This window comes from Rhinopithecus roxellana, chromosome 1 (assembly GCF_007565055.1).
Source record: "Rhinopithecus roxellana isolate Shanxi Qingling chromosome 1, ASM756505v1, whole genome shotgun sequence".
Taxonomy (NCBI): Eukaryota; Metazoa; Chordata; class Mammalia; order Primates; family Cercopithecidae; genus Rhinopithecus; species Rhinopithecus roxellana.
In genome coordinates this window covers 141382486-141410194 of record NC_044549.1, presented here as the reverse complement: position 1 = coordinate 141410194, position 27709 = coordinate 141382486, and the positions used below count along the sequence as shown (strand labels likewise).

General features: G+C 37.8%; 1 protein-coding gene across 7 annotated transcripts in view; it reads left to right on the top strand.

Moving 5' to 3' along the window:
- NLGN1 (neuroligin 1) overlaps window positions 1-27709 on the top strand; it is an 887800-nt gene that overhangs the window by 853192 nt on the left and 6899 nt on the right. For 4 of the 7 annotated variants that reach the window (XM_030931995.1, XM_030931988.1, XM_030931991.1 and 1 more), the window contains one exon: window positions 26824-27036. In XM_030931995.1, the coding sequence (XP_030787855.1) occupies window positions 26824-27036 (213 nt within the window). The remainder of the gene's footprint in view (window positions 1-26823; window positions 27037-27709) is intronic. The other 3 variants (XM_030931999.1, XM_030931989.1, XM_030932005.1) reach the window with 1 other exon arrangement.

Sequence of the window (27709 nt, the reverse complement as noted above, 5' to 3'; positions counted from 1 at the left end):
GTGAGGATCTGTTGCAGGGGAGCTTTAAGATGGCAAAGGAAACACAACTAGAAGGACACTGGCATCACTGAAAGCCTAGAGGAAGACCCTGGGGTCTGGAAAAGGAAGAAACAAGAGTCTGCACTGCCTGAGTCAAAGAGGCAGAGGAAAAAAGAAGGGAGAAGGAGGTCTTAGTAGTGACGCAGAGTTGGTGCTGGACCTTGAAGCTGAGTTTGAGAAGTTAACATTCTTTACTTCTGATCACAAATAATTTAAAAACTACAGCCTATCTCGGGGGAAAGAAGAAGCTGTGACCCAGGATATATAGATAATCAAATACTGATCACCCTTTCTACCCTTAGCGCCTTGCTTGTTCCTCTGAGTGAGGTTTCTCTGGGCAGAATCTGACATGCTGCTTTTAATAGGGAAAAGGCTTCTTTGTTTTGTTTTGTTTTACTGTTGAGCACAATATGAGTATACCAGCTTAGCCTAATAGGGAATAGGTTTCCTCTGATTGTCCAACTTGCACCTATAAGTGGTGCTGACGATTTTTTATCAGTCAGTGCATCACCTATGCTCTGGTGGAATCCATATTCCATCACAGCAATATCAATCAACTCTAATTTTAAAAACCAAAAGGAAACTATGTATAAAAATAGGAAAATGCTATATTTATAACTCTAAAATATTCACAAAATGGTTAATACAAAATGAACATTTTTCAAATCATGCTTATTTATTATTTAATACTGGATTTTCAGTTCACAGTATATCATGAGTAATGATGTAAGAAAATTCTTGGCCGGGCACGGTGGCTCAAGCCTGTAATCCCAGCACTTTGGGAGGCCGAGGCGGGTGGATCACGAGGTCAGGAGATCAAGACCATCCTGGCTAACATGGTGAAACCCCGTCTCTACTAAAAATACAAAAAAAAAAAATTAGCCGGACGTGGTGGTTGGCGCCTGTAGTCCCAGCTACTCGGAGGCTGAGGCGGGAGAATGGCGTGAACCCGGGAGGCGGAGCTTGCAGTGGGCTGAGATCCGGCCACTGCACTCCCGCCTGGGCGACACAGCGAGACTTCGTCTCAAAAAAAAAAAAAAGAAAATTCTTTGCAAGAAATGGTTGGATAACCTTCCTTAATATATAGGGAAAAAAGTCGAAGCCTGTTTACATTCAAATCTAATGCTGAACACCTGGCCCGAGCTTGTTGTAGACCGTTTGGTGAGCTGCCACTAATTCATAAAGTAACTCTGTGCAAATTAGAAAAACATACCTCCTGGAGGCAGACTCTCTTGTGCCACTACACTCTCCTCAACCAGGAGGTAGCCCTGTTACATGGGCTACCTTGTGGCACCTGGGCAAAGCTGGGCAATTGCAATATACCAGCAGGCCTTTCCTCTAAGATACGCTTGAAAAAAAGTTAGCTCGTTGCATGATGATATTTCTTTTGGCATGGATAACAGGTGAAAACCCAAAAGAGCACATTATTTTCTGTAGAATTTATAACATTGATTTTGTTATAATTAGCTTTATTTAAATAAATTGCAAATTAAGCTACTATAATTTGGCTCTGATCAACAAATATCCATCTACATTATGTATTTATACACTTATACAAAAGTTGGAGACTAGTTCCATACAACACTGACAAAAAGGAATTAGATTGCTTTTCCTGAAGAGTAAAGAAAGTATTTTCTTTGAATGTCCTGCCAGAGGAACCTGCCAGATGTTTTCCATCTTTTCTGAGTACAGAAGAAAAAGAAAACTGGCTTAAGCTACATAGATATTTCAGCTCTGGAAAAAGTTTCCTGGCAAAAAGAATAATAAAATTAGTTTATAACAAAACTTTTTTTTTCTCAAGGTAGATAGAATTTTAAAGGCAAGAATAAGCATTTTATTGGCCCACATTTTAAAACCCAGTTTTTCCTTTCCTTTAGAAATATAAGGATAATTTCTAGATACAATCACATTCTTAACTGCAAGAAAAAATAATAAAGGTATATAAAACAGGCCTCCCATACTCATTTCTTGTCATAGAGAAATGGATTTTTCCGTGGAAAAATATCCCTACTTGTCTAGAATAGTTAAGTGTGGATAAAATGTAGTCTGGAGGAAAGGTCAACAGAGTAGGTGTTTTGTTTTTCTAAGACCACCAGAGCGGGCACAAAAGAACCAGCGAGTAGGCAAGTGTAGGAGCAAAACTGCAAGTTTATTTTGGTCACCTAAGGTGTGGGGAAGAGGTCTGTCCGCCTCCGGCAAAGAAGGCCGACAGAGCCCCCCCCCCCCCCCCCCCCCCCCCCCCCCCCCCCCCGTGGGGCTCTCCCACGGAGTTCCCACAGTCCTGACATCCCTACAGGAGTGGAGGACTAAGAAAGGCCGCGCATGGCGGGCCTCCGGAGCGGCTTTTCTAGGAGTGGGAGGGCAATAGGCGGGGCATGGGCGTGTCAGGGGGCGTTCCACAGGTGCGACCAGGTAAATCTTGGTCTCTTCGGATTGACGTCACCTGGCGCATGCTTGGTTGGTCTGCACCTTCCCAGGTCGCCAGCTGCATTTTCGCGCGCCCGCGGGAAAAGTTGGCGGGGGGGGGGGGGGATGAAGAACCCGGAAGTGCACCATCTTGCCTCCATTCATCCAAACAGTAGGTAGTTTCAATTACTAGATTTTTGCCATCATGTTTCTATAACAAAAAACACCATTACATAAAAATAGTAGATTAGTAAAGTGAAAAGGACAGGAAATGTGTAAAACTCATATATAACAAAATATTGTTATATAGAAATAATTTACTAGTAAAGCAAAAAAGAGAGGGAACATACACAATATAGTGAGTTGTCTGAGTAAAGAAATCCACAACCTATTTTTTTTTCCTTGACTAGCATTGGACTAGAAAACAGAAAAACTAGGATCCTAACCAGCTATGTGAAATCAGGCAATTTACATTCCCTCTCTGATCCTCAGTTTTCTCATTTGAAAAATTATATGGTCACACTAGTTACTAAAGTCTCTTCCAGCCCAATATTTTTGTCAGAAATCTTTACATTCTTTAAGACATAGAGTTCTCAAACTTTAGGATATCAAAATCACCTGGGAATTTGATAAGAAGGCAGATTCCACCCTAGAGATTCTAGGCCCCTCTCCAGAAACTCTGATTCAGTACATAAGCTCCAAAGCATCATTTTCCACATACTGTTTCCATGGTGAGATCGCAGGAAAAAGGGAGAACAGGAGACATGTCTTATTAAAACTATAAATTGAGTAACTAGCAGAGTGTCTGGCAAAGAATAGATGCCCAAAAAATGTTGACTTAATGAACTATTTTTTATTAAAAGATTCTTTCATGTTCATGATCTTAATTGATTTTCATCATTATCTGATTCTCTAAGAGAACGAGGGGTTATTTCTTTTTTTTTTTTTTTTTTTTTGAGACAGAGTCTCGCTCTGTGGCCCAGGCTGGAGTGCAGTGGCCGGATCTCAGCTCACTACAAGCTCTGCCTCCCGGGTTTACACCATTCTCCTGGCTTAGCCTCCCGAGTAGCTGGGGCTACAGGCGCCCACCACTACGTCCGGCTAGTTTTTTGTATTTTTTTAGTAGAGACGGGGTTTCACCGTGTTAGCCAGCATGGTCTCGATCTCCTGACCTCGTGATCCGCCCAACTGGGGCTCCCAAAGTGCTGGGATTACAGGCTTGAGCCACCGCACCTGACCAGTTATTTCTAATAGAGGGAAAATAGTCTAGGTTGCTCAGTAGCTACAAATTGATGTAGAAGTGCTTTGTAAAACTAGCAAATGTTTTAAAAATGTATTTCTTTTTTTCAACATAGCTCCCCTCCAATCTTCAATGTAAAAGAAAAAAAATGAATTCTGTACTTGTATACTTTTTGGTAAGTGGCGTAATAACAATATGCTCTTTTTATTCTGAAAAAAGACTCATTCTTTACAGTAAAGTGCTGGAAAATCACGCCATCAATTCAACCCACAGCAGCTGTCTCTTGCACCATCTCTGCCAAATCTCACCCTTCCTCTCCGGTTTGATTCTGCTACTGTATCTGGGGGAGTATGCCTCGCTGCATAGCTTGTAATATCAGTCTCCATGCCTTCCAGTCTCAGATTCCTTTTCATTTCACCTCATGTATATTAATACAAAGATTAGTTTCACTATTTTTCTTGAATAGCTAATCACTTGGCAGCCAACATCCAACTGTGGCATTACAGGTCAAATCAGCTGAAAAGGACAGTGACTTCAAGCAGGAAAATATAATGCTTAGTGAAAACTGCACCCAGAACAGGACCTCAGACTTGTCACCCGGACATGAAAGATTTATTTTCAATTACAAATCTGAGCTTAATGTGAGGGCACCCTGGGGGAGATTCAGATCACTGCCTCTTCTAAATTGACCTTCTACTTGTTTCAGTATTTCCTTCTCTGCTGAACAGCGTTCCATGACCCTATGAGCTGAAGATCCATATTAGCTACTGTAGTAATTCCAACCCTAGGAAAACTTTTGAAAAATTTCTCTAACTGAAGGCCAAGTTGCATGAATAATTTTCTCCTTGGTGAGCCTTCACTGGCTAACACAGCAATAGATCTGGGGCTTCAGACAGCACCTCCAGAGGATTGCGGAAGCCATTATCACAATGTTGCTTAAACTTGAGTGGAATCCAAAAGCCAAAAATTATTCCAGTTTTCAATATTAGGTGGATTAATTGTAAACAGCTAACTCAGAACTATTATATATCCTCTTGGCATTAGTAAACAAGATTCCTTGAAGCTAGCTGCTGATACTGCTACACTGGCTGCTGGAAGCAGGAGTTTGCCTCAGGATATTTCAGTTCCTTGTTCTAGTGCCTTTATGTGCACTTAGCAGATGCACCAAAATACATACCATATGGCCCTAATTTAGGGTTCGCAAGCTTGTCTCTTAAAAACTGCTAATTGTAATTTCTTAGGAAAAGTCCTTTTTAATTTTTTTTTTTTTTTTTTTTTGTAATTTAAAATTTGGGGTAGTGAGAAACTTGAATTATCTTTCAAGTTCTATCAGAGACCTGATTACTGAAAAGTAGCTTAATGTAATTTTCTTTCTTCTATAGCTTTCACTACATCTAACTTGAGACTTTTCTCCCTGCATGTGTTTCTAGATCATTTGTTGTAGAATACTTACACCAGTTTTGGTTCTCACAATTTTAGTCTAATTACTATGTCCATAATCATGAATAATTGTGTTAGGTGAAAATAAACATATTACCTTCACTTAGTTAATCTTATAGATATTTAGGTTTTCCATAGTGATTTTACCTACATAATGTCGGGAATGGCAGATACAATCTACCATTATGTCTACCAATACAAAAAAAAATTGGGTCCAGTTTTTCCTTTCCTTTAGAAATATTAGGATTTCTAAACAAAATCAGCATTTTTAACTGTACAAAAAGTAATAAAGATATATAAAACAGGCCTCACATACTCATTTCTAGTTTTTGTAACTATATTTGTATTTAGGCTATCTATAAAAAGAAATCATTAACTAATTCTCCCTTGTTATATATATTTTAATTACTTTTTTTCCAGAATCAAAGGTGCTTAGAAATAGCCACCTTTAACTTCATAAGATTTATGATACACCTACTATATGTGTGACATTTTGCCAGATATGGGGATAGTGTTAAACAAATAATTCCAAGTCAGTGTTGGTACACACTTACGAATGAATGTCTAGATTAAACTGGGTGTTTAGAGGAAAGTAGGATAACTGTGTTTAAAGTACTCCCAAAAACATTTAAGCCAAGCCTCAGAGACAGAAGGAGTTGACCATTGAAACAAGTCAAAGAGCAGTGGTACTTTGCAGAGAGGAATCTGTGAATGAGAGTGACAGTGATAAAATCAGCCAAACTCCCTCTCACTGCAAAGACTAGAATATTTTGATCGCTTTTGAGATTTAAAGAGAATATTTAGGTTATTATAGAACTAAGTATTTTTCTTTCTTTTCTTCTTTTATTTATTTATTTATTTATTTATTTATTTATTTATTTTTTTTTTTTGAGATAGGGTCTCACTCTGTCACCCAGGCTGGAGTGCAATAGTATAATCTCAGTTTACTGCAACCTCTGATTCCTGGGTTCAAACGATCCTCCCATTTCAGCCTCCTAAGTAGCTGGAACTGCAGTCATGTACCACCATGCCCAGCTAATTTTTGCAGTTTTTGTATAGATGATGTTTTGCCATGTTACCCAGGCTGGTCTCAAACTCCTGGGCTCAAGTAATCTGCCCACCTCAGCCTCCAAAGTGTTGAGATTACAGGCTTGAGCCACTGCTCCTGGCCTTCTTGAACAGAAAATTTTTATTCAAAAATTATAAAGGAAGTTTTAAATATATTGAGCATAGTGTATGTGAATGTTCTCCCATTCCCAGGGTATCATGATAATCAAGTCAAAGGCCAAGTTCATTAAGCTACATGCTCCATCAGGCAAGAGAGCATAATAATAGAAGTCTTACCAGGAGATTCATTCATTTGTTTTTTATTTGTTATTTCATGAAATATTTATTCCATGGAAATTAAGCTAGGTGTCAGGAACACAAAGGTATACTGTGTTTATTCAGGGGACATAGGCCAATACAGCAGTGACAACAACATGTCAAGAGTGCCAGTGGAGGTAAATCCAGAGATTGGTTGCTTAATCATCTCTACATCTCTCCAAAATGCTGTCCCACTTCTCAGACAACATTTGAAATGTTCAAAGAAAGCTGATTTCTTTCCCTCCTAATTACCTTTATTTTTTCTAATGACATAATCTACCTAACTCATATTACCATGCTATTTCCATAATCTATGAAATTTAAGCCATTAATAGTATTTTTTTAGCTAGGATGAATTATAGACATTAGTGCTTTCAATTTTTACTTGGTGTGTGCATGTGTATTTGTGTGTGTGTGGCGGTGTGTTGGTACTTCTATGTACAATGTATGTGAGATTATCTAGTATTGTTCTAGATTGTGGTTTTACCCCATTTTATGCCTCTTTTTTGGAAATGAAATACCACTATACTCCAAAACTTAGGAATAAGCTTCAGTTTCTGTTCCCTGTAATTACTAGAATTTTTAAGTAATTTTCATATGCAAAAATCAACTCAAGATGGATTAAAGACTTAAATGTAAAACCCAAAACTGCAGAAACGCTAGAAGAAAACCTAGGCAATACAATTCAGGACATAGGCACAGACAAAGATTTCATGACAAAGACACCAGAAGCAATTACTAAAAAAGCAAAAATTGACAAATGGGATCTAATTAAACTAAAGAGCTTCTGCACAGCAAAGAAATTATCAACAGAGTCAGACAATCTATCAAATGGAAGAAAATTTTTGTAATCTATCCATCTGACAAAGGTCTAATATCCAACATCTCTAAGGAACTTAAACCCATTCATAAGAAAAAAAATACCCCATTAAAAAGCAGGCAAAAGACATGAACAGATGCTTCTCAAAAGAAGATATACATGCAGCCAACAAGCATATAAAAAAAGCTCATCATCACCCGTCATTAGAGAAATGCAAATCAAAATCACAATGAGATGCCATTTCACATCAGTCAGAATGATTATTATTAAAAAGTCAAAAAACAACAGATGCTGGTGAGGTTGTGAAGAAAAAAGAATGCTTTTACACTGTTGATGGGAGTGTAAATTAGTTTAATCATTGTGAAAGAGAATGTGGCAATTTCTCAAAAACCTAGAGGCAGAAATTCCATGTGACCCAGCAATCCCATTACTGGCTATATATCCAAAGGAATATTAATTGTTCTATTATAAAGATACATGTACACATATGTTCATTGCAGCACTATTCACAAATAGCAAAGATATGAAATCAACCTAAGTGCTCATCAATGATAGACTGGATAAAGAAAATGGGGTCCATATAGGCCATTGAATACTATGCAGCCAATAAAAGGAATGAGGTATGTCCTGCACAGGGACATGGAGATACATATATATATATATATTATATAAAGGGGACTTTATTATTAACTTACACTATCACAAGGTCACACTATAGGCCATCTGCAGACTGAGGAGCAAGGAGAGCCAGTCCAAGTTCCCAAACTGAAGAACTTGGAGTGTGACGTTTGATGGCAGGAAGCATCCAGCATGGGAGAAAGACATAGACTGGAAGGTGAGACTAGTCTCTCTTTTCACTTTTTTCTGCCTGCTTATATTCTAGCCATGCTGGCAGCTGATTAGATTGTGCCCACCCAGATTAAGGGTGGGTCTGCCTTTCCCAGCCCACTGGCTCAAATGTTAATCTCTTTTGGCAACACCCTTACAGACACACCCAGGATCAATACTTTGTATCCTTCAGTCCAATCAAGCTGACACTCAGTATTAACCATCACACACGTGTTTTGATTTATATGTGGGAGCTGAATGATGAGAACACATGGACACATGTTGGGGAACAACACACACTGGTGCTTGTCAGAGGGTGGAGGTGGGAAAAGGGGAGCATCGGGATTAGTTATATATAAATCAAAATGCGTGTGTGATGGTTAATACTGAGTGTCAACTTGATTGGATTGAAGAGTACAAAGTATTGATCCTGGGATGATCTGTGTAGCAAATCACCATGGCACACGTTTACCTATGTAACAAACCTGTACATCCTGCACATGTACCTCCGAACTTAAAATAAAAGTTGGAAAAAATAGTAATAATTTTTATAATTAGCTTTTATAATTTTAATTAATTCACATTTATTAATTTTTTTGTAAATGTAATTAATTTGATAATTACTAAATATTTAGGAATTATATATGAGAAGACCATTCAAAACTTTTAACCAGACAAATAAAGGAAAGCCAAAGTCCCCTAACTACTAGTTAGAGGTTTCTTGTAAAATTGCTGTATTTATTGTGCCAAAGAAAAGATGTGTTCAAAGGTAATGGGTACCTGTCAAAATGATATAGGAACCAGCTTTGAGGGGCTCCCACTAGCCATACGGGGGACAATTGTAGCCTCAAAATGTGGCAGTAAAAGATTATAACCACTAGAATAAAATAAGAACCCGTGAATCCATAATGATATAAACAAATGAATAAAAAGTGAATAAAAGTTGAAAAGAATAAAAAGCTTTTTTTAACAGCCAATTCCAACTAATAGTAAAACAAATGATAACATTAAATTTTCTTAGCTAAGGATCGTCAACAGATGTTAAGATTAATGTGTAGGCCGGGCGCGGTGGCTCAAGCCTGTAATCCCAGCACTTTGGGAGGCCGAGATGGGCGGATCACGAGGTCAGGAGATCGAGACCATCCTGGCTAACACAGTGAAACCCCGTCTCTACTAAATGCAAAAAACTAGCCGGGCGAGGTGGCGGGCGCCTGTAGTCCCAGCTACTCGGGAGACTGAGGCAGGAGAATGGCGTAAACCTGGGAGGCGGAGCTTGCAGTGAGCTGAGATCCGGCCACTGCACTCCAGACCGGGCGACAGAGCAAGACTCCGTCTCAAAAAAAAAAAAAAAAAAAAAAGATTAATGTGTAAAAGTGATGTAAAAGAAAATGTTTATAGTTTCAATATATCTGTATACTTTATACTTATCCCCTGCAAGGGGAAGATAGTAACTTTGTAAGGGAGAAATGGCAAAATCACCACCCTAATCAAATGGTCAATGGGCAAAGCAACATCATGTGCCTCCTGTTGTAGTGCATGGAGATGATACAACATCCCTTCACTAATCTTTTACCAGAAATGCATAACCTGAATATAATTATGAAGAAACATCTGATAAACCCTAATTGAAAGACATTATATGCAATAACTAACCTATATTCCTCAAAAAATGTCAAAGTCAAGAAAAATAAAGACCAACAAACTGTTCAAAGTTAAAGGGACCAAAGAGAAAACTAAATTCCACGTGTGGGTTCAGGTTTGATAGGAGAGGGAGAGAAAAGAAAGGGAAGGGAGGAAAGGGAAAGAAGGAGAGGGTTGAAGAGGGGAGAGTAAAAGGTATTATGTTGGAGATATGGTTGAAGTGTAGACAGTAGTTCTTTCTACTATGTTTTCCATTTAAAAATACTGAAAGTATTCAAAAGTTTTAAAATCACTAAATCTGTCAGAATAGCTTTTAATGGAGAAGACTATAATATTAGCAGCATATAATAAATACCAGGTTTTCCTAGTCGTTCATTAGGGAGATATTTATCCTCTCAAAAAAATTTGAGATACTAGAAATAAAATATGGAAAATAATCTAGTCTAGTCAACATTCTTACTAAATTATCTTGTCATTTTTATACATTACCCAGACCTTATCTTGTATCTTTCTATTATTTGTGTCTGTCTCAGGGATCAGCTAGTGTGAAATTAAAGACCATAGCATCCCTCTTTCCCACTCAGTCCCAGCTATTTGCAGTTGACCCTTGCTACCTCTTTTATGATGATCAGATTTCTCACATATCACCTCTCTCTCTCTCTCTCTCTCTCTCTCTCTCTCTCTCTCACACACACACACACACACACACACACACACACACACACACACACACACATCTTTCTCCCTCATTCTCACACTGCTTTTGGAGGAGATGGCTTTTTTTCTACTCTCTTTTTCTGATAGCCTAAAAATTGCATCACTTATGTGTATTAGCAATTTTTTAAAAACTATTCTAAAGTAATGAATTGTCAACAAATCAAGACACAATGTCCTCTATTTCATCATCATCATAGTATTTTGGTTCACAAAACTGTTTTTATGACAATACAATCCAATTAAATGTTTGGTTTCAATTCTAAGAAACTATCTACAGTGAATACAAACATGTTCCTTATCCTTAATAGAATTCCTTAAATTTGTTTATTGTTTGACAAAATACTCTTACTCTACCTAAAACTAAGAGGGCAACATATATATATGTTAAATATATATGTGTGTGTGTGTATATATGTTGCCCTCAGTGCATACGTGTGTGTGTGTGTGTGTGTGTGTATTTGTTTTTTTTTCTTTCCAACTTTTATTTTAGGTTCAGTGGGTGTATGTGCAGATTTGTTACATGGGTAAATCACATGTCAAGTCATGATTTTGTCCTTTTCAATGGCTGCACATATTTCCACAGTGTATATATACTACATTTTGTTTATCCAATTCACCACTGATGGGTATCTATGTTGATTCCATGTCTTTGCTATTTGAATAGTGCTGCAATGAACATGCATGTGCATGTGTCTTTATGGCAAAACTATTTATATACCTTTGAGTATATACCCAGTAGTGCGATTACTAGGTTGAACGGTATTTCTATTTTAAGTTCTTCAAGAAATCTCCAAACTGCTTTCTACAGTAGCTGAACTAATATACTTTCCACCAGGAGTGTATAAGCATTCCCTTTGCTTCACAACCTTGCCAGCATGTTATTTTTTGAACATATGTATTTTGAGATGCCTTGCCAACTCCTTTCCATGGAATAGTTTAAAATGTGGTAAATTTAGCCCTATTTTGTATATTATAAATATTTAACTTTTTGTAATTCTTAAAAACTATTTTCTTTTAATCCTTCTTGACTTCATATTTTTTTTCAGTACAAATGGATGAGTGGTTTACTCTATTTAATGAAATAGGTGATAATAAAGAAAATGTCAAATTCAATTAGTTAATTATAGCCAAATATATATTTTTTTAATTTTTTTTTTTATTATACTTTAAGTTCTAGGGTACATGTGCATAACGTGCAGGTTTGTTACATATGTATACTTATGCCATGTTGGTGTGCTGCACCCATCAACTCGTCAGCACCCATCAATACATCATTTATATCTTGTATAACTCCCCAATGCAAGCCCTCCCTCCTCCCCCCTCCCCCCTCCCCATGATAGGCCCCAGTGCGTGATGTTCCCCTTCCCGAGTCCAAGTGATCTCATTGTTCAGTTCCCACCTATGAGTGAGAACATAGGGTGTTTGGTTTTCTCTTCTTGTGATAGTTTGCTAAGAATGATGGTTTCCAGCTGCATCCATGTCCCTACAAAGGACGCAAACTCATCCTTTTTTATGGCTGCATAGTATTCCATGGTGTATATGTGCCACATTTTCTTAATCCAGTCTGTCACAGATGGACATTTGGGTTGATTCCAAGTCTTTGCTATTGTGAATACTGCCGCAATAAACATACGTGTACATGTGTCTTTGTAGTAGAATAATTTATAATCCTTTGGGTATATACCCAGTAGTGGGATGGCTGGGTCATATGGTACATCTAGTTCTAGATCCTTGAGGAATTGCCATACTGTTTTCCATAATGGTTGAACTAGTTTACAATCCCACCAACAGTGTAAAAGTGTTCCTATTTCTCCACATCCTCTCCAACACCTGTTGTTTCCTGACTTCTTAATGATTGCCATTCTAACTGGTGTGAGATGGTATCTCATTGTGGTTTGGATTTGCATTTCTCTGATGGCGAGTGATGATGAGCATTTTTTCATGTGTCTGTTGGCTGTATGAATATCTTCTTTTGAGAAATGTCTGTTCATATCCTTTCCCCACTTTTTGATGGGGTTGTTTGTTTTTTTCTCGTATATTTGTTTGAGTTCTTTGTAGATTCTGGATATTAGCCCTTTGTCAGATGAGTAGGTTGCAAAAATTTTCTCCCATTCTGTAGGTTGCCTGTTCACTCTGATGGTAGTTTCTTTTGCTGTGCAAAAGCTCTTTAGTTTAATTAGATCCCATTTGTCAATTTTGGCTTTTGCTGCCGTTGCTTTTGGTGTTTTAGACATGAAGTCCTTGCCCATGCCTATGTCCTGAATGGTACTACCTAGATTTTCTTCTAGGGTTTTTACGGTATTAGGTCAAACATTTAAGTCTCTAATCCATCTTGAATTAATCTTCGTATAAGGGGTAAGGAAAGGATCCAGTTTCAGCTTTCTACTTATGGCTAGCCAATTTTCCCAGCACCATTTATTAAATAGGGAATCCTTTCCCCATTTCTTGTTTCTCTCAGGTTTGTCAAAGATCAGATGGCTGTAGATGTGTGGTAATATTTCTGAGGACTCTGTTCTGTTCCATTGATCTATATCTCTGTTTTGGTACCAGTACCATGCTGTTTTGGTGACTGTAGCCTTGTAGTATAGTTTGAAGTCAGGTAGCGTGACGCCTCCAGCTTTGTCCTTTTGACTTAGGATTGTCTTGGCAATGCGGGCCCTTTTTTGGTTCCATATGAACTTTAAAGCAGTTTTTTCCAATTCTGTGAAGAAACTCATTGGTAGCTTGATGGGGATGGCATTGAATCTATAAATAACCTTGGGCAGTATGGCCATTTTCACGATATTGATTCTTCCTATCCATGAGCATGGTATGTTCTTCCATTTGTTTGTGTCCTCTTTGATTTCACTGAGCAGTGGTTTGTAGTTCTCCTTGAAGAGGTCCTTTACATCCCTTGTAAGCTGGATTCCTAGGTATTTTATTCTCTTTGAAGCAATTCTGAATGGAAGTTCATTCCTGATTTGGCTCTCTGCTTGTCTGTTACTGGTGTATAAGAATGCTTGTGATTTTTGCACATTAATTTTGTATCCTGAGACTTTGCTGAAGTTGCTTATCAGCTTAAGGAGATTTTGGGCTGAGACGATGGGGTTTTCTAAATATACAATCATGTCATCTGCAAACAGGGACAATTTGACTTCTTCTTTTCCTAACTGGATACCCTTGATTTCTTTCTCTTGCCTGATTGCCCTAGCCAGAACTTCCAACACTATGTTGAATAGGAGTGGTGAGAGAGGGCATCCCTGTCTTGTGCCAGTTTTCAAAGGGAATTTTTCCAGTTTTTGCCCATTCAGTATGATATTAGCTGTGGGTTTGTCATAAATAGCTCTTATTATTTTGAGGTACGTTCCATCAATACCGAATTTATTGAGCGTTTTTAGCATGAAGGGCTGTTGAATTTTGTCAAAAGCCTTTTCTGCATCTATTGAGACAATCATGTGGTTCTTGTCTTTGGTTCTGTTTATATGCTGGATTACGTTTATTGATTTGCGAATGTTGAACCAGCCTTGCATCCCAGGGATGAAGCCCACTTGATCATGGTGGATAAGCTTTTTGATGTGCTGCTGAATCCGGTTTGCCAGTATTTTATTGAGAATTTTTGCATCAATGTTCATCAGGGATATTGGTCTAAAATTCTCTTTTTTTGATGTGTCTCTGCCAGGCTTTGGTATCAGGATGATGTTGGCCTCATAAAATGAGTTAGGGAGGATTCCCTCTTTTTCTATTGATTGGAATAGTTTCAGAAGGAATGGTACCAGCTCCTCCTTGTACCTCTGGTAGAATTCAGCTGTGAATTCATCTGGTCCTGGACTTTTTTTGGTGGGTAGGCTATTAATTGTTGCCTCAATTTCAGAGCCTGCTATTGGTCTATTCAGGGATTCAACTTCTTCCTGGTTTAGCCTTGGGAGAGTGTAAGTGTCCAGGAATTTATCCATTTCTTCTAGATTTTCTAGTTGATTTGCGTAGAGGCGTTTATAGTATTCTCTGATGGTAGTTTGTATTTCTGTGGGGTCAGTGGTGATATCCCCTTTATCATTTTTTATTGCATCTATTTGATTCCTCTCTCTTTTCTTCTTTATTAGCCTTGCTAGCGGTCTGTCAATTTTGTTGATCTTTTCAATAAACCAACTCCTGGATTCATTGATTTTTTGGAGGGTTTTTTGTGTCTCTATCTCCTTCAGTTCGGCTCTGATCTTAGTTATTTCTTGCCTTCTGCTAGCTTTTGAATGTGTTTGCTCTTGCCTCTCTAGTTCTTTTAATTGTGATGTTAGAGTGTCAATTTTAGATCTTTCCTGCTTTCTCTTGTGGGCATTTAGTGCTATAAATTTCCCTCTACACACTGCTTTAAATGTGTCCCAGAGATTCTGGTATGTTGTATCTTTGTTCTCATTGGTTTCAAAGAACATCTTTATTTCCGCTTTCATTTCGTTATGTACCCAGTAGTCATTCAGGAGCAGGTTGTTCAGTTTCCATGTAGTTGAGCGGTTTTGATTGAGTTTCTTAGTCCTGAGTTCTAGTTTGATTGCACTGTGGTCTGAGAGACAGTTTGTTATAATTTCTGTTCTTTTACATTTGCTGAGGAGTGCTTTACTTCCAATTATGTGGTCAATTTTGGAATAAGTGCGATGTGGTGCTGAGAAGAATGTATATTCGGTTGATTTGGGGTGGAGAGTTCTGTGGATGTCTATTAGGTCTGCTTGGTGCAGAGATGAGTTCAATTCCTGGATATCCTTGTTAACTTTCTGTCTCGTTGATCTATCTAATGTTGACAGCGGAGTGTTGAAGTCTCCCATTATTATTGTATGGGAGTCTAAGTCTCTTTGTAAGTCTCTAAGGACTTGCTTTATGAATCTGGGTGCTCCTGTATTGGGTGCATATATATTTAGGAGAGTTAGCTCTTCCTGTTGAATTGATCCCTTTACCATTATGTAATGGTCTTCTTTGTCTCTTTTGATCTTTGATGGTTTAAAGTCTGTTTTATCAGAGACAAGGATTGCAACCCCTGCTTTTTTTTGTTCTCCATTTGCTTGGTAGATCTTCCTCCATCCCTTTATTTTGAGCCTATGTATGTCTCTGCATGTGAGATGGGTCTCCTGAATACAGCAGACTGATGGGTCTTGACTCTTTATCCAGTTTGCCAGTCTGTGTCTTTTAATTGGAGCATTTAGTCCATTGACATTTAAGGTTAATATTGTTATGTGTGAACTTGATCCTGCCATTATGATATTAACTGGTTCTTTTGCTCGTTAGTCGATAAAGTTTCTTCCTAGCCTCGATGGTCTTTACATTTTGGCATGTTTTTGTGATGGCTGGTACCGGTTGTTCCTTTCCATGTTTAGGGCTTCCTTCAGGGTCTCTTGTAAGGCAGGCCTGGTGGTGACAAAATCTCTAAGCATTTGCTTATCTGTAAAGGATTTTATTTCTCCTTCACTGATGAAACTTAGTTTGGCTGGATATGAAATTCTGGGTTTAAAATTCTTTTCTTTAAGAACGTTGAATATTGGCCCCCACTCTCTTCTGGCTTGTAGAGTTTCTGCTGAGAGATCTGCTGTTAGTCTGATGGGCTTCCCTTTGTGGGTAACCCGACCTTTCTCTCTGGCTGCCCTTAAGATTTTTTCCTTCATTTCAACTTTGGTGAATCTGGCAATGATGTGTCTTGGAGTTGGTCTTCTGGAGGAGTATCTTTGTGGCGTTCTCTGTATTTCCTGAATTTGAATGTTGTCCTGCCCTACTAGGTTGGGGAAGTTCTCCTGGATGATATCCTGAAGAGTGTTTTCCAACTTGGTTCCATTTTCCCCCTCACTTTCAGGCACCCCAATCAGACGTAGATTTGGTCTTTTTACGTAATCCCATACTTCTTGCAGGCTTTGCTCATTGCTTTTTCTTCTTTTTTCTTTTGGTTTCTCTTCTCGCTTCATTTCATTCATTTGATCTTCAATCGCTGATACTCTTTCTTCCAGTTGACCGAGTCGGTTACTGAAGCTTGTGCATTTGTCACGTATTTCTCGTGTCATGGTTTTCATCTCTGTCATTTCGTTTATGATCTTCTCTGCATTAATTAGTCTAGCTGTCAATTCTTCCACTCTTTTTTCAAGATTTTTAGTTTCTTTGCGCTGGGTACGTAATTCCTCCTTTAGCTCTGATAAGTTTGATGGACTGAAGCCTTCTTCTCTCCTCTCGTCCAAGTCATTCTCTGACCAGCTTTGATCTGTTGCTGGCGATGGGCTGCGCTCCTTCGCAGGGGGAGATGCGCTCTTATTTTTTGAATTTCCAGCTTTTCTGCCCTGCTTCTTCCCCATCTTTGTGGTTTTATCTGTCTCTGGTCTTTGATGGTGGTGACGTACTGATGGGGTTTTGGTATAGGTGTCTTTCCTGTTTGATAGTTTTCCTTCTGACAGTCAGAAGGACTGTCTGTTGGTCTGTTGGAGATTGCTTGAGGTCCACTTCAGACCCTGTTTGCCTGGGTATCAGCAGCAGAGGTTGCCGAAGATAGAATATTGCTGAACAGCGAGTGTACCTGTCTGATTCTTCCTTTGGAAGTTTCCTCTCAGGGGTGTACTCCACCCTGTGAGGTGTGGGGTGTCAGACTGCCCCTAGTGGGGGATTTCTCCCAGCTAGGCTACTCAGGGGTCAGAGACACACCTGAGCAGGCAGTCTGTCAGTTCTCAGATCTCAACCTCCGCGTTGGGAGATCCACGGCTCTCCCCAAAGCTGTCAGACAGAGTCGTTCGCGTCTGCACCGGCTCCCGCTACTTCCCCTGTTGGTCTTCAGCTGTGGGCTGTCCCCAGAGGTGGAGACTACAGAGACAGGCAGGCTTCCTTGAGCTGCTGTGAGCTCCACCCAGTTCGAGCTTCCCAGCGGCTTTGTTTACCTACTTAAGCCTCAGCAATGGCGGGCGCCCCTCCCCCAGCCTCGCTGCTGCCTTGCGGATAGATCGCGGCAGACTGCTGTGTTAGCAGTGAGGGAGGCTTCGTGGGCGTGGGACCCTCCCGCCCAGGATTGGGATATATTCTCCTGGTGTGCCTGTATGCTTACAGCGCAGTATTGGGGTGGGAGTTACCCGATTTTCCAGGTGTTGTGTGTCTCAGTTCCCCTGGCTAGGAAAACGGATCCCCTTCCCCCTTGCGCTTCCAGGTGAGGCGATGCCTCGCCCTGCTTCAGCTCTCGCTGGTCAGGCTGCAGCAGCTGACCAGCACCGATTGTCCGGCACTCCCTAGTGAGATGACCCCAGTACCTCAGTTGAAAATGCAGAAATCACCGGTCTTCTGTGTCGCTCGCGCTGGGAGTTGGAGACTGGAGCTGTTCCTATTCGGCCATCTTCCTCCGAGAATCTATAGCCAAATATTTTTATACAACATATATTAAGCTCCTTACATACTAAAAACATTATCTCTTTTTTTTTTTTTTTTGAGACAAAATCTTACTCTGTCACTCATGCTGGAGTGCAGTGGCACAATCTTGGCTCACTGCAAGCTCCACCTCCTAGGTTCACGCCATTCTCCAGCCTCAGCCTCCTGAGTAGCTGGGACCACAGGCGCCCACCACCACGCCCAGCTGATTTTTTGTATTTTTAGTAGACACGGGGTTTCACCGTGTTAGCCAGTGTGGTCTCAATCTCCTGACCTCGTGATCCACCTGCCTCTGCCTCCTAAAGTGCTGGGATTACAGGCGTGAGCCCACCACGCCCAGCCACATTATCTCTTTTAATAATGATAATTTTATGGGATGGGTAGTATTATTAATATTGTCTATTAGAAAACCAAAACTCAGAGGGACTAACTGACACAGTAATTTGCTCACAAACCTGTGTTAGTCTGTTTGTGTTACTATAAAGGAATACCTAAGGCTGAGTAATCTATAAAGAAAAGAGATTTATTTGGGTCATGATTCTGCAGTTCTGTACGAGAAACATCACACCAGCATCTACTTCTGGTGAGAGCCTCTGGCTTCCACTTATGGCGGGAGGCAAAGAGGAACCACTGTGTCATATGAGGAGGGGAACAAGCCATTCATGAAGTATCTGCTCCCATGACCCAAACTCCTCCTAATAGGCCCCACCTCCTACACTGGGGATCAAATTTCAACATGAGATTTGGAGGAGACAGATATCCAAACTATACCAACATCCTGGTTATCCCACTAAGTCTGGCTGTCTTTTTGCCACACTAAATGTTGAGGGAATCTCAACAGTCTCTCAAACTTTAGAACCTTGACCTGTATTCTAGACCAATATTCTGGGATAGCCTACTGGGCCACGTGTCCTCTTATCTCATCTCGGATAAGCCCCATCCAGGATTGTCCTATTTTTCTCTCTTCAAACCTAATGCCACCCACCCTGCATCTTAGAGTACTTTCCCTCAAGATTGGCTGCTGAGAGAGATTCTCACTTCATTGCTGCCATCCAAGAAAGATAATAGACCTCCTTCATTTGGAAAGTTTAATTGTTAGTCTTCATGTGTTAATAGAAAATTATAACATTAATGCTGTCCTTCATTCAGCAAACATGTATATAATGACTATTTGGGGACAATTACAGTGGATAGAAATTGTAGTCCAGAAAAAAATAAAGAATATGAATGACTTATAAATTCTACATTACAAAGCACACACACATACACACAGGTTACAACAGGAATGCTTAAGAGAGATAAAAATAAATATTGAACAGTTAGAAAATTGCAAAATATGTTTAGTTTTTATTGTTCCTGAAGCTACATAGTATAATTCTGAAGTATATATTTCCTGAGGACCTTTCTTATATGATAGACATTGTTGTTTCTTTAATGTCATGCTTTGAAGTGCACTATGTCTTTAAATCACTAGACATATTCCCACACAATCAGAGCAATTAGAAATGAAGAATGTGATTTCTTTTGACTCAAAAGTCCTTTTAGAAGGGATATTTCTTCTTTTTTTCACTGATTTGTGAGAGCAGTTATTCAAAATGCACAGAAACTTTGTGAACTTTGATACCAGGTTTGTCGTCCAGATACACATAGACAGGAAGTACGCAATAGCCTAAAGAAGGGAGTGCTGGATAAGCTTTTCTTAAGATGCAGACCCAGAAAACACTAACAGCTTTAAATTGTGGTGAAGAATATGGGGTTGGTGATGGGAGCTGGAACTGGGGATTACTTTTTCCCTAGTATCTTGGGGCATTCTTGAAATGGGAATGGTATACGTGATGCAGAGCTAAGTAAATCAGGACCCTTTTTTCTAACTATTACAACCTAAATTGGGAAGAAATCTGGTTAAAATAAATAATTTGGTCTTATTTGGGGAAAGGAGTCACAAGAAGTTAAAATTGAGTGTAATATAGAAGGAACAATCTCACCTCTTTACCCTGGAGATGGTAACACTTTGGAATTTGGAAACTGAAAACCAAAGAAATGGCTATAGGTATTTTCTTTCCAGGCATCTATTTCCAGTCATCTTCTTTCCCATTGTACTCCGCCATGTCCAGCTGTCAGTGATCAGAAGCCATGAGCAGCAATACAGTGTGTTATTTCTGAAGCAAGTCATTAAAGAGCAGATTATCTTAGAACAAGTTAATAAGTAGATTCACCAAAACATAACATTTTGGAAATACCACCAAGTTGTTTGATGTTAAGATATTAACCTCATTTCAGAGTAAGGTTTTTTTTTTTCCAAAAGATACACACAAAAAGGAAATTATTTTTACTTTGTCCTTCATTGCTTTCTAAGAAGAATTTAGACAGTAATCTTCAAGGGAACACAATAGCAAGGAAGCTAGCTGTATATGGTGAATAATTAAATGCTGTGTGTGTGTTCTTTTCCCTCACACAGACCCCAAGTTGTCCAATTTGGAGAATTTTTTATTATTATGGTAAAAAAAATTAACATTAAATTTATCATTGTTACCATTTGTACATATACAGTTCAGTAACTATATTAATATATTAAGTATATTCACATTGTTTAGCAATAGATCTCTAGAACTTTCTCATACAACACTGAAACTCTATACTCATTAAATACTAATTCCCCCTTCCCCTTTCTCCACAGCTTTTGATAGCCACCTTTCTAATTTCTCTTTCTATGATTGTGACTACCTTAGATATTTCATATGAGTAGAATCCGACAGTATTTGCTTTTTCTGTGACTGGCTTATTTCACATAGCACATTGTCTTTAGGGGCTCACCCATGTTGTCGCATGTAACAAGATTTGCTTCTTTTTTAAAGTTACACAATATTGCATCGTATGTATATTTTCTTTATCTGTATTTTCTTTACGCGTTCATCTGTCAACGAACACTTGGGTTGCTTCCTCTTGGCTATTATAAATAGTACTTAGATGAACATGGACTTGCACATTTCGTGTTGGGATCCTACTATGAATTCTTTTGTATATATATAAATATATATATAGATATATATACACACATAGAAGAATGCTGAATCATATACTAATCCTATGTTTAATTTTTGGAGGAATCTCCAAACTATTTTTGATAAGGGCTACATGTTTTACATTCCTACCAAAACAAGGGTTGCAAATCTCCTACATCCTTGCCAACACTAAGTATTTCCTAGTTTTTGATAGTAGTCATCCTATAGGTGTGAGGGGATACCACAGTGTGGGTTTGATTTGCATTTTTTAATGACTTGTAATGTTGAATAGCTTTTCATGTGTTTATTGTCCATTTGTATACCTCTTTGAAGAAATGTCTATTTAAGTTCGTTACCCATTTTTTAATTAGGTTATTTGGGTTTTTTGTTGTTGTTTAGTTGTAAAAATTTCTGGATACTAATGCTGTATCAGATACATAATTTGCGATTGTTTTTTTCCCATTCTGTTGGTTTCCTTTCACTCTGTTGATTGTTTTTTTGATGCGCAGATATTTTGAAGTTTGGTGTAGTCTTATTTATTTTTTATTTTGTTTCTTGTGCTTTTGGTTTAATATCCAAGAAATCATTACCTAATCTAATTTCCTGAAATTTTTAATACATGTTTTATTTTAGGAGTTTAATAGTTCTGGGTTTTTTCATTTTGAGTTAATTTTTATATGGTGTATGCTGAGAGTCCAACTTTATTGATCTGTATCTGGATATCCAGTTTTCCCAGCATCATTTGTTGAAGAAACTGTTCTTTTGCCATTGTATAGTCTTGGCAGCTTTGTCAAGAATCATTTGGCCATATATGCCTAATTGTAGGGATTTTAATACATTATATTTTAACAATTTTGACTCAAACAGAAATAAAGGGAAACTAATCACATTCTAGCATGAGGATTTTATTTCCATATAGCCATGTCACCCCATTAGAAGAGAATATTTTTCAAACGTGAGTAGTGACAGATAGAAGGAATACTTACTTGCTGAAAGTTTGGAGGTTAATTGACTAGTTATAATCAGTTCAAGGGTCTAAGAAGAAAGGAGGAGGACCTGGAATAAGTCCGTGACATAAAGTTTAAAGCAGGAGACAGAGGCAGAATGCAGAGGAAGATATGACTGAACTTGGCAACTGAAAAGATAAGAAGAGTTAGCACATAGGATTTCTAGTTGGATTTTTAGCTGGATAAATTCAAGGTTTTGTTTCCACAGTTTTAAATCCTTTTATGTTTACAATACAAAGTCCTTAATGAGCTATTTTTCTGATCCGTATTCCCAAGTCCCTAGAAGGACATCTCACTATCATTCAGAGTCTCATGTCTGCAAAGCTGCTCTTTAATACTCAGTATGGTCTCTATTTTGAAATACGTAGCAACGTGACTCAAAGAACAAACCACAGTCATCTGTATCCAGGCAACAGCATTGATAAACAGTGCAAATTTCTTTTCTACCTTATAGCTTGAGCTACATAATGTGGACTAAAAATAATACCGTATTCTATTCAGTGTTTCTAGAAATTAACAACTATAAACGTAGACACTCAAATATGTTCCTACCTTAAAAAAAGAAGGAAGCACAACTACAGTATAGAATCACTGTCATCTTACATTTCTGACATTCTAGTTGTCATCTCAAATGTAAATAGTCTGCATTCTTTTTTTTTTTTTTTTCTTTTAGCATTCTAAAGATATTTGTACATGGTTGTTTGATTGTATTGTAAAAGACCTAAGTATAAATTGGGTCAACCAATAAACCGCAGGGCTACTGCCTGACAATTTAAATTAGCTCCTTTCACAGTCCTTAGGGTCTGCCTATTAGAGAGTTATCTGAGTTCCATAGACAACAGTAGCCCAAGCCAATACCTTGGTCACAGTAATTATCTGTTTTTATTTATTTTCCCCTTGTCCAATTTATTTCAGGCCAGGTCTTATTTTTCCATTACAAGAGCCTGTGCACCCATGTTCAATTACCTGGTTTCTCTCTAGCACTTGAAACTAACTCTTGTTGCCAGATCAGGTAAACAGAAAGTTCAAACTAAGCCTGCTCAGTAGATGTAATCAACTCAGTAGAACTAGTAGTTTCATGTAGGAACTACAAATGGAAATGTTTTTTGATAGACTGAGTTTTTAGGTGGGAAGACGGGTATTAAATAAATTCTATTTGAATAAATAGGTGAATGACAATTGTAGTAGATATATGAATCAGTCAAATAATTTTTAGCATAATTGCAATTATGAATTTTGAGAGTTAGCCTTAAGTTTAAAATTACTAATTGTTAAAGTTTTATATTCCTGAGTCAAGTAAATTAAGTAGTTGAATTTTTTGGGGGAAAATTTTGTGCATTTTTCTGAAAAGGAAAAGAGTTTGTTTTATAGTCATTATTACTCTATTTTACAAAAACAATAATGTGTCAATGTGTTACTGCAATAATTAGTCACACATCCCAGGAACTTAAAATGAGTGTCAAGAAAAGTCAGATAAAGTAGTGACTATCTGTTAAGAATGATTTAAGTGACATTAAAGGAAAAGCCTTCTTCTCCAAAGTAATCACGAAGTGAGGACTCTGCAAAATTGAGTTCCCCAATGACTGGACTATAGTTGAGCACTTCAATGTAAAGTTTCAGCTAGAGTGATCTGAAATAGTGGTGCTGTTAAGGACATAACAGCTAAGTCAATTTAAAAAGAACTTTAAACGACTACTTCACCAGATAGCAAGGTATAAAGAATGCTGCCAAGGTACATCACTTGGGTAATTAGCAAACTGTATCTCTTTTGAGACAGCAGTTTAACTTTCCTCATTTTGTGCCTTTAACTTAGCCATAGGATGTTATACCATCAGTAATCAAAAAATGTATGCAAGTATATATCTCTCTACCAGGTCTGAAGACATGTTATTTGCTTGGTCAGCAGCCTTAATAAAGACAGCTGCTATCAGTTTTTCATAAAATAAAACCCAACGTGGTCGTCTAAATTCACTCTAATGATCAGTTAGTTTCAGATAGATGATATGGATGGATGAATGGATAGATGGATGGATAGATAGATAGATAGATAGATAGATAGATAGATAGATAGATAACATACACATGAAATACACTAGAATCAGGAGTAAGAGAAATTCAGTACTGAAGGGTAAAAATGGAGCTTGACTGAGTAATCTTGGACATTTTGAGGCTACAACACAATAACTTCTACCCAATGGTTTACTCCATTTTCTATGCTGTGGTTTAATAATGACATTTTTGAACTGAATTTATTTTGTTTAAAACTCTTTCTTGAATGTATTACAAGACTTCTTTTTTTTTTTTTTTTTTTTTTTTTTTTTTGAGAAGGAGTCTCGCTCTGTCACCCAGGCTGGAGTGCAGTGGCCGGATCTCAGCTCACTGCAAACTCCGCCTCCCGGGTTTACGCCATTCTCCTGCCTCAGCCTCCCGAGTAGCTGGGACTACAGGCGCCCGCCACCTCGCCCGGCTAGTTTTTTGTATTTTTTTAGTAGAGACGGGGTTTCACCGTGTTAGCCAGGATGGTCTCGATCTCCTGACCTCGCCATCCGCCCGTCTCGGCCTCCCAAAGTGCTGGGATTACAGGCTTGAGCCACCGCGCCCAGCCTACAAGGCTTCTTTAGACTATATATAAAGTAGAAGTTACTCTTCAGAGGAACTTTTTTTTTTTTTAACTGCACTGTTATATAAACACAAAGCAATTTGACTAAAGAGTACATCTATAACTGGAATTATAGAGGGGATACAATTTAGTTAATGTAGAAATAATTGTCTTATTACCATGGTTCTCTACCTGCTACACGTTGGATGATGATTATTTTATGAGTAAGTCAATTCTGTATGGATGTAAAGATTCATTTGAAAGTAAGTGGAGTAATTTGAATGTAACTGCAATTATTTTTGCACCAACCTAATAACAAGAGTATTATGTCCTTATTCTTTCACTCACTCTCTCTCTTTCTCACACACACACACAGACACCGCACATCCTTTTTCCTTCAAGAGTTTCTCTATCTAATGTACAGTCATCCTTCCATAATATTGTTTTCAGAGTTCATGCCAACAGTCTGTCTTTATAGACCAAAACATTTGTAAAAGAGTCTTTCAGAAATTTAAACTAATAATTCTGTCTTATACCAAAGTTGATGTGATAGCAAATAGAGTTAAAAGAGTTCCCTGCCATGCTTCTGTTTCTTATTTTATTGTCCTCTAATTTATATGCATATTGAGTATTTGCAAATACTTCTATCTAAGAAGACACCATAAAAATTTCCTTAAATTATTATGCAAATTCAATAAAAGAGAATGGGTATGACCAGAAAAATTTGTTTATTTGAACTGTATTTTTTACAATTTTAGTCATAAGGAAAGTTATCATTTTCAGGATTCCACAAACACAGACACACACACACACAATGAGTTAGAGACTGCAGTTTTATTTCTTAGAATTTTTGATCTTGTAGGAAAAGAATAACTAAGCACTTTCATTTCTTCAAAGTTTTCAAAATTATTCAGGAGGATTTGTCTTCATCTATTTCTTTCTACAATGATCCTAAAGAATTTCTTATCCATATATTCAGTTTGATTATGGATTTATTTGCTAACCTGATAGGTAGTGGTATCATGGTTTTGTTTTCATAAATGTAATCGATGTCTTAGCTTATTTTACAAAAAGATATATTTCAAATTAAATAAAATAATTTTTATCACAAACATTGACCCATTATATTGAATTGCTATAATAAGTCTCCAATAACAGAATTAATTTTTTAAAAATTGGTTCTATAAATTTGTTGAGATTGGAAATTATATCCCTGAATATAATCAATTTATATCTAATAGGACTCTAAATATTTTCTACATAGTATAAAATAGTCCATAAGTTGGAGTATTTTATGAAACACTTTCTACATTTTCATTTATACTAAATGCCAAAATATATTAGAGAATAGATGTTTATTTTACAAGTTATAATAAACACACTATAAAAGCTATTAGGTCAGCTAAATGAGTGAATATGTTTAAGGTATTGCTAAGTAATATGTTTGACTCTCCCTTCTACAACTTTCATATGTAAAACAGTTACTCAGATCTTAATGCCACAATATTTTTTCTATCCGTCTTCTTTTTTTCAATTGCCTTTGCCATTCTGTCAGTTCAGATCCTTAAACTCTCTCCCCTGCCTCCGTTTTCTCTCCCGCTCATTTTCAGATTCACCTCATTTTCCACTCATTTTCAGATTTACTACAAAGCAGAGCTTTGAGCATTGCAGAAATGTATGTCTGAACTTTTCAAAAACCTTCAATTATTCTACACCATTTGCTAATTGAGTACCTCCCCTCAGTTTGGCATTTAAAGTAGTCCTAACCGTGTCCTCAAGTCATCTCTGGCACAGTAATTCTTTCTTAATCATTGATCATCATTGATAAAAATGTACATATTCATATACATGCAGAGTTCTATATAATTTTACGGAGTTTACCAAATCTTTCTCTACAAGTCTTAGAGAAATACCCGCCTGCTCTACACATTTCCATCCTCCTACTCTGCCACACATGCCTAACATTTCAACCACGTTCGATGACAAGCAACTTGAGGACAGACATGGTGTTTTCTGCAAAATGCACATTCACATAAGCCCCATGATACTATCCAAATGTCTCCACTGAATAACTTGGCCCCTGGAATGTCTTTCCTCAGGTTTTCGGAATGTTTGCATTCCCTTTATCTGTCCCTGTTATCTGTTACCTGGATAAGTTGGGAGGCATTTGGGGAAGATAAATGTCATTTTTCAGATTTCAGTCACTGCTATTCTTGCTAAAGTAAATACTTTTATTATGGTGGGAAATAATCTTTACTAATGAACTTGGACTGTCCTTACCTTGATTAATATAGGCTTCATTTGTATTTAAATTTGATGTCTATTTGGTTCATGTCAGCTCAAAAGGTGTTTTTCAAATTTATATTTTTCAGGTTTCTTGAGTACAGGGGATCAGGCTGCAAAGGGGAACTATGGACTCCTTGATCTCATACAAGCTTTAAGATGGACTAGTGAAAACATTGGATTCTTTGGTGGTGACCCCTTAAGAATCACTGTTTTTGGATCTGGTGCTGGGGGTTCATGTGTCAATCTGCTGACTTTATCCCATTATTCTGAAGGTAACCGTTGGAGCAATTCAACCAAAGGTATTATGCAGGTTGCAAATTTTGACAATTTTGGTGTCTGCATGCCACCACCATCAATAGTGTGTGATGCTCTGTACATTTCTCTGTTCAAACTGAGTGTTAGGTTGAACTCAATATCTGTTTAAAGCTTTGTTTCTTCAGCTTTTCTGTGCATGTTTAAATTTTTGTCAAACTCTTTTTTTTGTCTCCTGTGGAGCTTGGTAAGGATGCCCTTTCAAGCACACTTCAGAATAGTTAGCATTACAGTTACTCTTCTTTCCTTTAAAGGGTGATTTGAGGAAAAAAATCAGGCAAAGACATTCTACAGTTCTGTCATCTTTGTTTATTCAGTGATCAAAATCGAAGATGAGACTTTTTAAATGCAGGGATTGTATATCATCTATTTTCAAGACAATAGACATTTTAAACCCTTTATTAGTGTGAAGCTAACGAAGCAGTCGTAAGCTAGTTTGTCTGAAAACGTGATTTCGCTTGTTGTCTGAGTACAGAATGGACTGTTGATTATTTTGCATGCATGATCCAAAATTGTCAAAGCATCAAGGTCACTGGTAGAGCTTTTGATTAAAAAGAAAAATACATTTGATTCAGTGTTTTTTCTATTTTTAACTCCAAAAGCATTATTTTCCTCCCTAAACTTGGCAAGGCAGCATGGAGTACTGAGGCTGCTGAAATC